This window comes from Rhincodon typus, chromosome 5, assembly GCF_021869965.1.
Source record: "Rhincodon typus isolate 14 chromosome 5, sRhiTyp1.1, whole genome shotgun sequence".
Lineage (NCBI taxonomy): Eukaryota > Metazoa > Chordata > Chondrichthyes > Orectolobiformes > Rhincodontidae > Rhincodon > Rhincodon typus.
The window spans coordinates 82,677,437-82,694,582 of NC_063336.1; the positions used below are offsets into that span (position 1 = coordinate 82,677,437).

Consider the following 17,146-nt stretch of genomic DNA (forward strand, 5'->3'; position numbering starts at 1 on the left):
ACTTCAAAAAACTCCATTAAATTAGTGAGACACAATTACCCATGCACATAGCCCTGTTGACTATCCCTAATCAGTCCTTGCCTTTCCAGATATATGTAAATCTTGTCCCTCAGGAACCCCTCCAACAACTTGCCCACCACTGACATCAGGCTCACCGGTCTGTAGTTTCCTGGCTTTTCCTTAACTCCTTTCTTAAATAGTGGAACCACATTAGCCAACCTGCAGTCTCCTGGCATATCACCTGTGGCTGTCGATGATACAAATATCTCAACAAAAGACCCAGCAATCACTTCCCTAGCCTCCCACATAGTTCTGGGTGCACCTAATAAGGTCCCGGGGATTTATCACCTTTATGCATTTTAAGACATCCAGCAACTCCTCCTCTGTAATGCAGACATCTTTCAAGACGTCACTATTTATTTCCCTACATTCTATGTCTCCTGTATTCTTCTCCACAGTAAACACTGATGCAAAATACTCACTTATCTCTGCCATCTCCTGCGGTTCCATACATAGGCAGCCTTGCTGATCTTTAAAGAGCCCTATTCTCTCTCTGGTTACTGTTTTGTCCTTAATGTATTTGTAGAATCCCTTTGGATTCTCCTTAACCCTCATTTCCAAATCTATCTCATCTTCTTTTTGTCTTCCTGATTTCCTTCATATGTATACTCCTACTGTCTTTATACTCTTCTAGGAATTCACTTGATCCCTGCTGTCTGTACCTGACATATGCTTCCTTCTTTCTCCTGACCAAAACATCAATTTCTCTAGTCATCCAGCATTCCCCACACCTACCAGCTTTGCCCTTCACCCTATCAAGAACATACTTTCTCCGGATTCTCATTTTCCAGCCGTTCCTTTACCTGCGAATATCTGCCCCAAATCAACTTTTGAAAGTTCTTGCCTAATACCGTCAAAATTGGCCTTACTCCAATTTAGAGTTTTAACTTTTAGATCTGGTCTATCCTTTTCCATCACTATTTTAAAATTATGATCACTGGCCCCCTCTGACACGTTAGTCGCCTGCCCAGCCTTATTTCCCAGGAGTAGATCAAGTTTTGCTCCTTCTCTAGTAGATACATGCATGTACTGAATCAGAAAATTTTCTCATACACACTTGACAAATTCCTCTCTGTCCAAGCCTCTAACACTATGGCAGTCCCAGGCTATGTGTGGAAATTTAAAATCCCCTACCATTACCACCCTATTATTCTAGGGTGACTCTTAGAGACCTCCCTACAGATTTGCTTCTCAATTTCCCATTGACCATTGAGGGGTCTATAGTACAATCCCAATAAGGTGATTATCCCTTTCTTATTTCCCAGTTTGACCCAAATAACTTCCCTGGATGTACTCCTAGGAATATCCTCCCTAAGTACAGCTGTAATGTTATCCCTAATCAAAAACACCACTCCCCCTCCTCTCTTGCCACCCCCAACCCCCCTTTCTATTGTTCCTATAACATGTATACCCTGGAACATTAAGCTACCAGTCCTGTCCATCCCTGAGCCACGTCTCTGTAATCACTATGATATCTCAGTCCCATGTTCCCAACCATGCCCTGAGTTCATCTGCTTTACCTGTTAGGCCTCTTGCATTGAAATAAATGCAGTTTGATTTATCAGTCTTACATGATTCCCTGCTTTGTTCCTGACTGTTTGACTTGCTCCTTTTCCCAACTCACCAGTCTCGAACTGATCTCTTTTCTCACTATCTCCACCTATTTCTGTTTTGGTTTTAGATTTCTGCATCCGTAGTTCCTTATTTTTTGTTTTACATTAATAAGTACTCAGGTATTTGGAGCCAACCTTCATAAATGAAGCAGCAATTATATACCATCATCACTGCCCCTGCCATAACCCCTACTCCCCACACACTAAGCAAGCTGAACAACATTATCCCCATCTACCAAGTGTAGTTTTTGGATTGCAGAATCTAGTCTTTCCATCTTCTATTTCTACATTGCACGACCAATCCCTTCCCCATTCGAAGCATTAACTGATTTTTGTAACCAAAATTTAAATTTTCTCCACCTATCCTCCTTCTGAAGATTTTTTCTCCATTTCTTTCTCTTCCTTTCTCTCATTTCTTTACTGTCCCTTCAGTGCTCTCACCTGAGTCAGAAGGTCGTGGATTCAACTCCCTTTCCAGTGTACATAGATGAACCTAGCTGACTCTTCAGTGCCGTACTGATTGTGTGTTACGCCAGAGTTTCTTTTGTTTCACATCAGATACCAGTCCCTTGTCTGCTGTTTTACGTGGACATAAATTGGGATTATTTGAAGAAAAGTAGAGTACATCTCCCTGTGTTCTTACCAACATTTATCTTTCACAGATTATCTGATCACCACACTGTTGCTTTTGCGGAGCCAAGATTTTGCAAATTGACTCACTTTTCTATTAATTGCTGTCAAACAATTTAGGGTGTCTTGAAGAAATGAAAACTTCATTAACTTGCAAGTTTCCATTCCCTCACCTCTTTCACATTTCATTTCCTGTCACCTCCTTACTGTCCACTAACAGCTATCCATTCTCCCATGCTAATCATTATCCATTCCTTTGTCTGTGCAATTGTTCTTCTCCCTCTTTGGGCTCCCTCTCCAGCTATCATTTACTCCTTAATCCCTCCCCCCACCCTATCTTCTGCTTTGAAACCAACTTTTTCCTAGCTACCATCAGTTCTGAGGGAAGGTCACTGAACCCAAAACGTTAACGCTGATTTCTCTCCGCAGAGCCTTTCCAGCAAATTCTGATTCTATATCTTGTTTTCCTGATCAAAGATCCGTGCTCACTATTGTACTGATCCCATTCTTTATTACCCGACCTCCTTTTCTTTTTTGCCTCCTAAATGTCAAATAACCTTGAATATTCAGATCCTAGCCATGGTTCCCATTGCATTTTCCATATGTATTTTTAGATGTTACAGCTAGAAACAAAAGTCGTGTGCGTGTTTCAATAGAGTACATTTTCACAGCTGTACCTGGATATGTAAGAGAACCAGTATGAATCACACTGGTATAGTCTCATCAGATGTTTCTTTTGTACCAGCAGTATGTAGAATTGAACAAGGTGGAAGTCTCATTTCCTTAAGTTTGAAGTGTATTTATTCAAACATCACAGAAGTCTTCTCAGTTTACATGGCTCAGTGGTTAACACTGCTGCTTCATAGCGCCAGGCATCCTCTACCCTAGGGAAAAAAAATCTACCATTAACCCTATCTATACTTCTCATGATTTTATAAACTTCTATAAGGTCACCTCTCTACCCTTCGGTGACTGCCTGTGTGGAGTATGCACATTCTCCTCTTGTCTGTGTGGGTTTCCTCCCGATACTCTGGTTTCCTCCCATACCCCAAAGATGTTCAGGTTAGGTGGATTGGCCATGCTAATTGCCCATAGTGTCTGTAGATGTGCAGGCTAGATGGATTAGCCATGGGAAATGCAGGGTTACAGAAATGGGGTGGGTCTGGGTGGGATGCTCTTGGGAGGGTTGGTGTGGGCTCGATGTGCTGAATGTCCTGCTTCCACATTGTAGGGATTCTATATCACAGCAATACTGCATGAATAAACAAAAAGCGTTTTAAATTTAACTTGATGAATTGACCCATGTTAGTGCCAGAAGAAACGCTGATGAATCCTGCAAAAAAAGACAGTAGTCAGTCACGCGGGCATTTATGAAATTTAAGCAAAAAACTGCAAGTTGACTTTGCAAGTAGTCACATAAAGCAATACCAGTGCTGAAATGAGAGCCAGTTATATGCTTCTGTGAGCAGGATATATTGAAATAAATTTATTTAACAGTTGAGAACTGGCTGAAGAGGACAGCAGAACCCAGACATAATTTTTCACAAGCCATTTCCAGTCAAAATCAAATTACCGGGATATACAGATGTGAATTTCAAGACCTCAAGCAGAATATAGGCAGAACTATAAACAGCAACATCCTGGTAAATATCTTCTGAACCCTCTCCAGTTTAATAATATCCTTTGCCCAATTATAGGAAGGGTATTATTAAGTTGGAGAGGGTTCAGAAGAGATTTACCAGGATGTTGCCGTGTATGGAAGGTTTGAGTTTTAAAGAAATGCTGGATAAACTGAGACTTTTTTCACTGGAGCATAGGAGGTTGAGAGGTGACCTCATAGAAGTTTATAAAATCATGAGGAGTATAGATAGGGTTAATGGTAAATGTTTTTTTTCCTAGGATGGAGGATTTCAAGACTAGGGGGCACATTTTTAAGGTGAGAGGAGAAAGATTTAAAAAAAATATAATGGGCATTAATGAGCATTTTTAAGGTGAGAGGAGAAAGATTTAAAACAGATATAATGGGCATTTTGTTTTACACAAAGGGTAGTTCACATGTGAAATGAACTTCCTAAGGAAGTGGTGGATGTGGGCACAGTTACAATGTTTAAAAGACATTCGGGTAAGTACATGAACAGGAAAGGTTTTTGGAGGAATATGAGCCAGGAGCAGGGAGGTGGGACTAGTTTAGTTTGGGATTATGTTCAGCATGGACTGGTTGGACTGAAGTGTCTGTTTCCGTGCTGTATGACTCAATGACTCTATAAGTTCATAACAAGACTGAAAAGTGCAACCAGTAAGTGAAAGTTTAAGTATACATCTGAATGGCTGATAGATCAATTAATTTGGGGTTTTTGCATATTCTAAAAGATAGAAAGAGACTAATTAGAAAGGATAACCTACAATATAGCAAGCTGTAGATACTGCTGGAGCATGTGAAGCCAGAAGCATAAAGGTTGAAGATACTGACTACCCAAACTGCTTGCATTCAATTAAACCAAGGAAATGGCAGCATAAAACAAATATTAAAAAAATGTACACCAAGCAGAGAGAAAAACATGCAGGAGCTGTGGATAACCACATAAGTTCAGACAGAAGGAAATGTCCTGCATAGGAATCAATCTGCAGAGCTTATGGAGAGGCCAATCACTGGGAAAAGATGTTCAGAACAAAGCAAGAAAGTGATAGATAAGCCACCAGAGCAAGAACAACTGAGTGAATGAATAGGAAAAGATACTAAAACTGCATCAGTCATTTATACGCTGGAAGATAATGAGATTGCAGTTGACATAAACTGAGGAACTACATGAAAATTCTGGATTAACAACTCACAGGAGGGAAGAAATCTATGCAATCAATCATTCACATTAGGAACAGGATGAGAAACAAATTCATGACAATAAACCTGTAGGTGAAGATTGAAACTGGAGCACAGAGTAACATCATCTTGCTCAGACTATACCAGAATATCAATCTTGGAAATTTGGAAGAAAATAATTGTTCAGAGTAAAATGTTCTGAAACTGAATGTGTCAACATTAGAGTGAAATTTGAATTCAATAAAAATTTGGAATTTAAAACAAAAACTGGCCGAATGGTGACCATGTTGATCCCTTTTAAAACCCCATCTGGATCACTAATGTCTTTTAGGGAAGGAAATCTGCTGTCCTTACCTGGTCTGGCCTACGTGTGACTTTAAGCTCACAGCAATTTGGTTAGCTCTTAACTAGATTCTGGACAATTAGGGATGAGTAATAAGAGCTGGTCTTGCCAGTGATGGCCGCATCCCATGAATAAATCAAAACCAAACCATGTCACACTAATAGCATAAGGGTGAGCTGAGATTCGACAACTAGAAACAGCCCAAATACAAGGGATACACAAAGGAAAAAGTGTTGATGGTGTATTGCGTGTCACTGAAACAGATGGTTCTGCTATCCTGGGATTGATCAAATGTAAATACAAGGCAGAATTGAGGGTTGATGAGAATACATCAATTGAAAGCATGCATTCAGAAAGCGTAGTGCAAATGTGCTCAGTGGAAAGGCAATGATTAATTGTTAAAAAACAAATGCACACACTGCAGCAGTTATGACATGGTTGGCAAATCAAGTCAAGCATAGAACAGCAAACTTTTGATTAACTGGCACCTATGGGACCAGGAGTGTACCAGTTGATCAAATTATCAACGTATAAACACACACTAAATAATAGAAACATAATGCAGGTGTATACACACCACTGTTATACTTTTACAGCACAAATCACATAAACGATAATGCAACTTTGCCTAAAATAAAACTTACTGGCAGAGAGCCACCTGCACTGTCACCTGACTACTTGGGCATCCCAGCGAACATGATAATGCAGCAAACTTTCAGTGTTTCAGATGGATAATTTTTACCGGTTTATCTAGAGTTCCAGTTCACAAGGTGCTGGTTAAAATAAAGTTTGCTGTAATAGATCCAAAGAGGTGTTATATAATGTTGCTAACAAAAAAAGCAAGCTTAGGGATTGGGAACTGTTTAAAATTCAGAAAAGGACCATGAGGTCGATTAAGAGGGTAAAAAGTAGAGTGGAGAGTAAACTTACAAGGAACATTAAAGCGGACTGTAAGAGTTTCTATAAATATGTAACAAGATTAGTGAAGACAAATACAGGCTACTTATGGTCTGAATTGGGAGAATTGATAATACAGAACAATAAGGATCAGCAGGGGACATCCAGGATTATGGGGAAAAATACAGGAAAATGGACATGAGGAATGTTGTCAGATCAGCCATGATCCTATTGAATGGCAGAGCAATCTCAATGGACTACTCCTCTTCATATTTTTATGGTCTTAAGAAGCAAGTGGCAGAGAAATTAAACAGATACTTTTGTCCTGCCTTCACAAAAGAAGATGCAAAAACCTTTTCAGAAGTGCTATGGAAGCAAGGGTCTTGGAAAGAAGGAATTGGAGGAAATTAGTACTAGTAAAAAAACAATTGCTGGAAGAATTGATGACACTGAAAGCAAATAAATTTCAGGGCTTGATAATCTACATGTCAGGATACTAAAGGAGGTGGCCATAGTGGATCCATAAGTTGTCATCTTCTAAACTACTTAGTTTCTGTAGCAGTCCTTTCAGATTGAAAGGTGACAAATGTAACCCCACTGTTTAAAAATAGAGGGAGAAAATTGAGAATTCCAGACCAATTAGCCTAACATCTGTAATAGGGAAAATGCTGGAATCTATTATATTTAAGGAAAGGAAGGAAAGTGTCAGATACATAAAATGCCGTTAGCTTTATACAAAGTCAGCATGGATTTACGACAAGGAAATTGTGTTCAACAAACCTACTGGAGTTTTTGAAGACATAACTAGTAGAACAGTTAAGGGAGAACCATTGGATGTAGTATATGTAGATTTACAGAAAGCTTTTGATAAAGACTGACATAAGAGGTTGAAAACACCCAATGCTGGAGATCAAAGGGGGTCAGACGGCATGGAAAGAGAGCAAACTAATGTTTCGATTCTAGAGCTGAAGTGAAGTCTAAAGGGCATAAAATTTATCCTATACTTTGGGGGGAGGGTTTGGGGGTAGTGGGTGTAGAGTGTTGATGGAGAAAAGATGTTGGTGGTTCAGATTAAATGGTTGGAATGTGAGGATGTCAGAACAATGGTGTGTCACCTGCCAGACTTGAAAGGACAGACAGTCCCATGGGATTGGGGAGGGGCAATTAAAGGGCCTCAGCCCACTATTAGCCTGATTACCTGCCTTCGTGGCAGACAAGAAAAATAACTGTTTTCCTGATAGGGAAACCAGGTCTACTTGCCTGCCAGTGAGCAAGGATTGGAATAGGGATGTAGCTTCAAAAAGTCAAAACCCCACCCTGCCTTCAACAATCTCACCCTACTGTCCCCACAATTCCCCATAAGGAAACTTACCTGCTCACTGGTACAGATGTTCATGGCTGCACACCCAAAATTCCATAACACCCATCCACTCCCTGATTGGCCAGCAGCCTCAGATGAGGCAAGGCCTCTGAATGGATTAGAAGCTCAGTGGATAGCACTTGGTAAATGTTGTAATCGTACCAGCCTCCACCACTTCCTCTGGCAGCTCATTCCATACTTGCACAGCCCTCTGCAGGAAAAAAATGCCCCTTAGGTCCCTTTTATATCTTTTCCCTCTCACCTTAAAGCTGTGCCCTCTAGTTTTGGACTCCCTTAACCTGGGATAAACATTTGGCTGTCCACCCTATCCATGCCCCTCTTGATTTTATAAACCTCTATAAGGGGTGAACTTATCTGGATGGGAACATAAACGGAAAGGGTTTAGAGGAATATGGGCCAAATGCGGACAAATGGGACTAAATTAATTTAGGATACCTGGTCAGCCTGGACGAGTTGGACCAAAGAGTCTGTTTTGTGCTGCACAACACTATGACTCTATCCATAACTAATCGGTTCTTGATCTATTGAGCTTTCGTGCTGGTATGGATGGGGTATTAATCACTCCTAAAGTCACCTGCCACAACATTTAGTGCTCGGAGGATTTAATCCCAGCCTATGTCCATTAGTTTGCACTAGTATGGTTTCTAGTCATCATCTGTCCAAAATATCCACAGCCCATTTGTGATATGTATATAGATAAGAATACAAAACTCCAGTGATAAAACTCCAGTAATGAATGTAGTATATGAATAGGAATTATCATTTGGAGGAAGTAATTACTCCAAAACCAACTTATTCCAATGGAAACATAACTGCGGATTTATATAGAGATAGTATGAACTGCCGATGCTGGAGAATCTGAGACAACAAGGTGTAGAGCTGGATGAACACAACAGGCCAAGCAGCATCTGAGGAGCAGGAAAGCTGACGTTTCGGAGCTAGACCTTCTTCAGAAATGGGGGAGGGGAAGGGGATTCTGAAATAAATAGGGAGAAAGGGGGAGGCGAATAGAAGATGGATAAAGGAGAAGATAGGTGGAGAGGAGACAGACAGGTCAAGGAGGCGGGGTTGGAGCCAGTAAAGGTGAGTGCAGGTGGGGAGTTAGGGAGGGGATAGGTCAGTCCAGGGAGGACGGACAGGTCAAGGAGGCGAGATGAGGCTAGTAGGTAGGAGATGGGGGTGGGGCTTGAGGTGGGAGGAGTGGAAAGGTGGGAGAACAGGTTAGGGAGGCGGGTACGAGCTGGGCTGGTTTTGGGATGCAGTCGGAGGAGGGGAGATTTTGAAGCTTGTGAAGTCCACTTTGATACCATTGGGCTGCAGGGTTCCCAAGCGAAATATGAGATGCTGTTCCTGCAAGCTTCTGCAGGAGGCCCAGGATGGACATGTCATCCGAGGAGCAGGAGGGGGAGTTGAAATGGTTCATGACTGGGAGGTGCAATTGTTTGGTGAGAACCGAGCGTAGGTGTTCCGCAAAGCGGTCCCCAAGCCTTCGCTTGGTTTTCTGATGTAGAGGAGGCCACAACGGGAACAGCGGATACAGTATACCACATTAGCAGATGTGCAGGTGAACATCTGTTTGATGTGGAAGGTCTTCTTAGGGCCTGGGATGGGGATGAGGGGGGAGGTGTAGGGGCGGGTGTAGCACTTCCTGCGGTTGCAGGGAAAAGTGCCGGGGCTGATGGGGAGTGTGGAGCGGACAAGGGAGTCATGGAGAGAGTGGTCCCTACGGAAAGCAGATAAGGGTGGGGAGGGAAAAATGTCTTTGGGTCGGATTGCAGATGGCGGAAGTGTCGGAGGATGGTGGGGTGGTGCTTGAGGACGAGGGAGATTCTGTTTTGGTTATTATTGCAGGGAGGGGGTGTGAGGGATGAGTTGCGGGAAATGCAAGAGACACGGTCGAGGATGCTTTCAGCCACTGTGGAGGGGAAGTTGTGGTCCTTGAAAAACGAGGATATCTGGAATGCCTCGTCTCAGGTGCAGATGCGGTGGAGGCGAAGGAATTGGGAATAGGGGATGCCTTTTTGCAGGAAGGTGGGTGAGAGGAGGTGTACTCTAGGTAGCTGTGGGAGTCGGTAGGCTTGAAATGGATATCGATTTCCAGGTGGTTGCCAGAGATGGAAATAGAGAGGTCCAGGAAGGGGAGAGAGGTATCAGAGATGGTCCAGTTGAACTTAAGTTTGGGGTGGAAGGTGTTTGTGAAGTGGATGAATTGTTCAAGCTCCTCGTGGGAGCATGAGGCGGCGCTGATACAGTCATCGATGTAACGGAGGAAGAGGTGGGGGATAGGGCCAGTGTAGCTTTGGAAGAGGGATTGTTCCATGTACCCTACAAAGAGGCAGGCATAGCTTGGGCCCATGCGGGTACCCATGGCCACCCCCTTTGTCTGTAGGAAGTGGGAGGAATGGAAGGAGAAGTTGTTAAGGGTGAGGACGAGTTCAGCTAAGCGGATAAGGGTGTCAGTGGAGGGCGACTGGTCGGGCCTGCGGTCAGGAAGAAGCGGAGGGTCTTTAGGCCATCTGCATGGGGAATGCAAGTATGTAGGGACTGGACGTCCATGGTAAAGATGAGGTGTTGGGGACTGGATTTATATGAACAGTTTAGATCAATGTTCTTGCGATGTAATGTAACACAGCAGCAAATGCACAGTAGAAGTATGCTGCCCTTTAGATGGGCTAGGAGTGGATGTTGGCCGTGCTATTTGCATTGATATTGACATTGTGCTCTTTGCATGTAAAATGACAACAGAGATTTAGAGAGCAGTCATTGTAAAGAGGGAGTGGTGAAAAGCAGCAACAATGCATTTACGTACAAGTCATGTCAATGATCACCATGACAACATTCCCGTTGGAAACAACGAGTCAAGTAGGATGTAGCCTACACAAGCATGCCTAGTTAGAGAGAACATTGTAATACTGAAAACCCACAGGCATCAGTAAATATAGATGATCTGTAATACATTACAGCTTTTCATTAAAGTGAACAACATATATTTAGGGGAGGTGATGGCCTAGTGCTATTATCGCAAGACTCTTAATCCAGAAGCTCAACTAATGTTCTGGGACCTGAGTGTGGAATCCACGAGCCCTAGCAAAACTGGAATCAATGGGAATCTACTTGTTGAAGTCAGACCTGGCACAGAGGAAGATAGTTGTGCTTGTTGGAGGTCAGTCAGCTCCAGGACATGTCGGTAGGAGTTCCTCAGGATAGTGTCCTAGGCTCAACCATCTTCAGCTGCTTCATCAATGACCTTCTCCCCATCATAAGGTCAGAAGTAGGGATGTTTGCCAATGTTTGCACAATGTTTAGCATCATTCATGATTCCCAGATACTGAAGCAGTGTATATTTAAATGCAAGAAGATCTCGAAAACGTCCAGGCTTGGACTGACAAGTGGCAATTAATATTTGCACCACACAAATGCCAGGTAATGACCACCTCCAATAAGACACAATCTAACCACCACCCTTTGACATTTAGTGGTGTTACCATTACTGAATCCTGCACTGTGAACATCCTGGGGGTTACCATTGACTAGAATCTCAACTGGATTTGCCACATAAACACAGTGTCTACAAGAGCAGGTCAGAAGCGAGGAATATAAATCACCTCCTGACTCCCCAGAGGCTGTCCACCATCTCTAAGGCATAAGTCAGGAGTTGTCACCCACTTGCCATGATGGGTGCAGCTCCAACAACACCTCAAACAGCTTGACACAATCCAGGATAAAGCAGCCCGCTTGATTGGCACCATATCCACAAGCATCCCTGCTTTCGGTTCCCTCCCTAAAGGTATTGTCAGTCAACCTACAGCACAAGGACTGCATTGGTTCAAGAAGGCGGCTTAACACTATCTTCTCAAGGGCAACTAGGGATGGGTATTATTAAATACTGTCCAGCCAGTGACACCCACTTCCTACAAGTGAATTAAAAGAAGCTGAAAAGTTAAAGTTGATTTATAAGTTGCTTCTGCTGTTTTTGTTTCCGATATTTATTGCAAACTTAATACAATGTATTATGAAGTATATGGTCAATGCTATGTAAACAAGTTTCAAACATGCTTAAGTGGTGGTCCCAAATTTTTATATATTTTGTTTATTTAACTTACAGTGGAGTTGCCTTTGATATAAAACATAATGAATCCCCTTTTCAAAATATTTCATTATTTAGGGCCATAATTACAAGAAGCCATTTTTATGGAGTGTACAGATGGAATTTATCACTGCAATTGCAATCCTGCCAACATAATTTATATAGGATTTTCTCCTTACTGATATTTGTTGCAGTCACTGGATGAGTGTAGTATTTCATTTAAACAAATACATAGAACACAATATGATTGAAGAAACTGGCTCTATCTGACAATAGTGTGCATTTGTGCCTATATGTGGCTAATAGCTAATGTGGTTAACCAATCTGTGGCAGTAGCTTTTTGTTATGTAATTAAGTAGCGACACTGTTCTTATGCTGTCTTAGGTCTGGTCATAGAGTTGTACGGCATGGAAATAGACCCTTTGATCCAACTCGTCCATGTCAACCAAATATCCTAAATTAATCTTGTCCCATTTGCCAGAATTTGGCCATAGCCCTCTCGCCTCTTCCTATTAGTGTACCCATCCAGATGACTTTTAAATATTGTAATCATACCTGCCTCCACCACTTCCTCTGGCAGCTCATTTCATATAGGCACCAACCTCTGTGTGAAAAAGTTGCCCCTTAGGTCCCTTTTCAATCTTTCTCCTCTCACCTTAAACCTATGCCCTCTAATTTTGAACTCCCCTAACCTGAGAAAAAGGCCTTGACTATTCACCGTATGCGTGCCCCTCATGATATTGTAAACCCCTCAGCCTCCAATGCTCCAGGGAAAAAGAGTCCCAGCCAATTCAGCCTCTCCCTATAGCTCAAACCCTCCAACCCTGGCAACATCCTTGTAAACCTCCTTTGAACCCTTTCAAGTTTCACAACATCCTTCCTATAGCAAGGAGACCAGAATTGAACACAGTATTCCAAAAGTAACCTGACCAATGTCCTGTACACCTGCAACATAACATCTCAACTCCTATACTCAATGCACTAATCAGTAAAGGCATGCGTACCAAATGCCTCCTTTTCTACCCTGTCTACCTGCAATTCCACTTTCAAGGAACAATGAACCTGCACCCCAAAGTCTCTTTGTTTGGCAGCACTCCCCAGCACCCTACCATTAAGTATATAAGTCCTGCTCTGATTTGCCTTACCAAAATGCACCATCTCACATTTATCTGAATGAAACTCCATCCACCACTCCTCTGCCCATCTGATCAAGGTCCTGTTGTACTCTGAGATAACCTTCTTCGCTATCCACAACACCATTAATTTTGGTGTCATCTGCAAACTTAATAACCATACCTCCTATATTCACATTCAGATCATTTATATAAATGACAAAGAGCAGTGGACCCAGCACCAATCCTTGCATCACACCACTGGCCACAGGCCTCCAATCCAAAAACTAACCCTCCACCACTCCCTCTGTCTCCTACCTTCAAGCCAATTTTGTATCCAAATGGCTAGCTCTCCCTGGATTCCATGTGATCGAACCTTGCTAGCCAGTCTACCATATGGAACCTCATCAAGCGCCTTGCTGAAGTCCTATTTATTACAACAGCCAGAAGCAAATAAAAACCTACTCAAGGATTTGTAATACACATATCTATATAAATAAAGCAGAAACTCAAGATGATACTGAAATTTATACCCAGCCAAGTTGTAAAATTCATGAATTAATGAATATGTACAGTAGTACACTAATTTCCAATTCCATGTGCAGTAGCCTGGCAGAAAGTCTATTTATAATTTCAGTCCACCTTCACAATTTCCACATCAGTTGCACAACAGGAACTTATAACATGAAGAATGACCTTCTGATGGAAAGAAAATATTGTGTGTTAACCAGTGTTATAAGTGTTATAAACATGCTGAACAGGCTTCTGCATAGGCATTTTGAGTGAAATTATAAATGAATTAGAAAAGAATATTCTTATCACTTTGTTTGAATTCGTGTCAAGTTTAAGGCAGAACACCTGCAGTAGGCAACATGGCAGCCAATCTGAATACAGATAAATAATTGATAATTACCAGAACATTCAGATTCTTTATTTACAACATTAAAATACACATTTCTACCTCATGTAGGCTGCTGTTTGGTGGAGCAATTCTAAATTATCTTTTCATTTTCTTCAGGATCTATGGGCTTACCTGGAATTAGTAAAGAAGGATATCCAGGAAAGCCTGGTGCACCTGGAAAGGCTGGAAATCCTGGAAAATCGGGAAGGCCTGGGCCTCCAGGTCCACCTGGGATATGTCATCCGTCTCTGTGTTATGGAACAATTGGAGGAAGAGATCCCTTTAGAAAAGGACCAAACTATTGAAGCTGTATCATCAACTGTATTGTATGAATGAACTTGGAATGAGTTTATGATGGATATAACTAAGTCTGGTGCTTATTATATTTAAAATCTTAAAAGAAGTCTCAGGATAATTTACATGAGAGTACCCATGTTCTGCTTTGTCAAACAACTTTTACTTAGGCATTTCTAAAATAAGACTGTCGACTGTTTAAAAGAGGTCTATAGTTACATATACAATACTAGTTTTTACTCTACTTTTTGTATCATTTACATCGTTTGTATTTGTTATTTAACGCTATGCTTAAAGATGGAGAGGTCAGATATTGTAGCGTGTATTAGTGAGTTTGCTGTACAACATGCTTTGATTTGCTAGTATCTGTTGTTTTTTTAAAATCTTGATAATTTCTTTAGTGTGATGTACTGCACTATTACATATTTTAGAAAATTGAAACAGTTAAGTTAATACTGCAACAGGTATCAAACGTTGTAAAGATGTTTGAACAAATTAATTCTGTAACTTCTTTACAAAATTGTCTATGTCCTCTGTCTGAGATACTTACTAAAAACAGAAAAGATATCACATTGTCAAATTTTCACCTTGCATTCAATGTAACAAAAGTCAAATCTGAAACAATCACAACAATTGATGCAAGAGGTGTAAAAGCTGGTTATTGGTTGGCAAGTTGATTCTGTGTGGCCAAAGTATTGCCATCAAAGTCTACTAGCCAATCAATACCCTTTTATCCCTGTGGTATAAATTGTTGTGATCATATAAAATTTAACATTAATGCTTTTGTCTTGATAAATGCAGTATGAATAGCTTCAACAACATGTCTCTCTTTTCAGCAATGTTCAGGTTCTGTATGATCAAGCAGTTGTTCAAGTTTAATAAAATCACAATTTAATTATTTTCATTTGTAGTTTATGCTTTAGTGACTTCTAAAAATATTAAAGTCCAGTAATGCCATCTTCTGTTTTGGAAATTGTCCTCATTTACCCTATCTTTATTTGCTGTTTTTCTGTACATTTGTAAAGCCTTACTAAAAATTAATTTTGTATGTTTTGAAACTAAACATCAAAATATAGTTCAACTAGGATTTACTTTTATTGGGCTGCTTTGTTACCATTTAAAATTTACTGTATTTATCGTGATTTTGTATGCTGGTACTGTTTCCATGGAACTTTTGCCAAGAACCTTGTTTGGAGAGAAATGATTCCACCATTGCAACTGAGTTGGTGAACAATAAATATTAGTCTACAATTTAGTTACACAAAACCACAAAATGGTTTATCTATCTTAAAATTAGCCCATATATCATTTGTTTCTATGGTAGTTTTCAATAGGGTCTAGGATTATAATTAATTGTCCAGACATCTCAATTTGCTGCAAATACATCTGTCAATTTATCATTTTCACGATTAGTGGAAACTAGCTTCAAGATACAGTTTATTATCTGTGAACACAAAGGCACGAAAACTACAATGGAAAACTTTTTATCCTCTGCTGACTACCAGAAATTTTTATAGCAGTTTAATTAATGCTTATTGGAAGACCTAGGAACAGCTGCATTCTTGCTTTTAAAAATATGGTAATGAAAAATAAGTATCAGTAAAATTATTGTATTGTTTCTACTCATTCTTGAGCATCTCAATGGCTGCCAAAATATGGCAGATGTTTTTGATTTTTATTCATTCACAGGATGAGGGTGTCACTGATTAAGGCAGTGTTTATTGCCCATCCCTAACTGGCCTCTGAAATGGCCTAATGGGGCTTTTTTTCCCTGGAGCACTGGAGGCTGAGCGGTGACCTTACAGAGGTTTGTGAAGACATGAGAGGCATGGATAGGGTGAATAGCCAAGATCTTTTTCCTAGGTTGAGGGAATCCAAAACTAGAGGGTGTAGGTTTAAGGTGAGAGTGAAAAGATTTAAAAAAGACCTGAAGGGTAACTTCTTCACGCAGAGAGTGCTGCATATTTGGAACAAGCTTCCAGAGGAATTGGTGGAGGCTGGTACAATTACAACATTTAAAAAGCATCTGGATGGGTATATAAATAGGAAGGTTTAGAGGGATTTGGGCCAAATGCTGGCAAATGTGACTAGGTCAGAGTGGGATATCCAGTTGGCATGGATGAGTTGGATCAAAAGGTCAGTTTCCATGCTGTATGACTCTATGACTCGGTATAAATATTGTGGCTACAAGAGCAGATCAGAGGCTAGGAAACCTGCAGAGAACAACTCATTTCCCAACTCCCCAAAGCCTGTCCGCCATCTACAAAACACAAGTCAGGAGTGTGATGGAATACTCCCCATTTGCCTGGATGAGAGCAGCTCCAACAACACTCAAGAAGCTTGACACCATTCAAGACAAAGTTGACTTGATTGACATCACATCCATAAACATTCGTCCCCTCCACCACTAATGCTCTGTAGCACCAATGTGTACCATCTACAACATGCACTCCAAGGCTTCTTAGACAGCACCTTCCAAACCTATAATTGCTACCATCTAGAAGGAGAAAGACAGCAAATACATGGGAACACCACCCACAAGATCCTGCCTCCCCCCGCCACCAACAAGAAACTCATTATCGAGATTTGGAAGCACCTTTCCTTCAGTGTTGCTGGGTCAAAAATCTGGAACAGTCTCCCTAAGGGCATTGTGGGTATCCCAACACCAAATGGACTGTACCAGTTCACGAAGGCAGCTCACTGCCACCTTCTCAATGGCAACTAGGGATGGGCTCTAAATGCTGACCCAGACAGCAAAGACACATCCCGTGAGTGAATTAAAAAACTTCTGGTTCAGTACAGCTTTCTGTCGACCTGAGCCTGAGGATCAGGTAAATTGGAGAGCATTGGAAACTTATTTAAAACATTAACTTTTGTGACTACTGCGGAAATAGCAGGGCTTGATTTCTAGCCCAGTGACTCAATACGTGGCTTTGCTTCAAAAGTAGCCCAGTTCTAAGAATCCCAGCAGGTTTGGCAATAATATATGTTTCTGCAGTTGGTGAGCTCA

The 17,146-nt window shown here is 41.2% G+C and overlaps 1 protein-coding gene across 1 annotated transcript in view; it reads left to right on the forward strand.

Annotated features, from left to right (window-relative positions):
• The window catches only part of LOC109917058 (collagen alpha-1(XXI) chain-like), a 107,736-nt gene extending 92,643 nt beyond the window's left edge, over window positions 1-15,093 (forward strand). Inside the window, exon 8 of the mRNA XM_048597079.1 lies at window positions 13,960-15,093. Coding sequence (XP_048453036.1) covers window positions 13,960-14,147 — 188 coding nt within the window. The 3' untranslated portion in view covers window positions 14,148-15,093. The remainder of the gene's footprint in view (window positions 1-13,959) is intronic.
• Window positions 15,094-17,146: the final 2,053 nt, after the last annotated feature.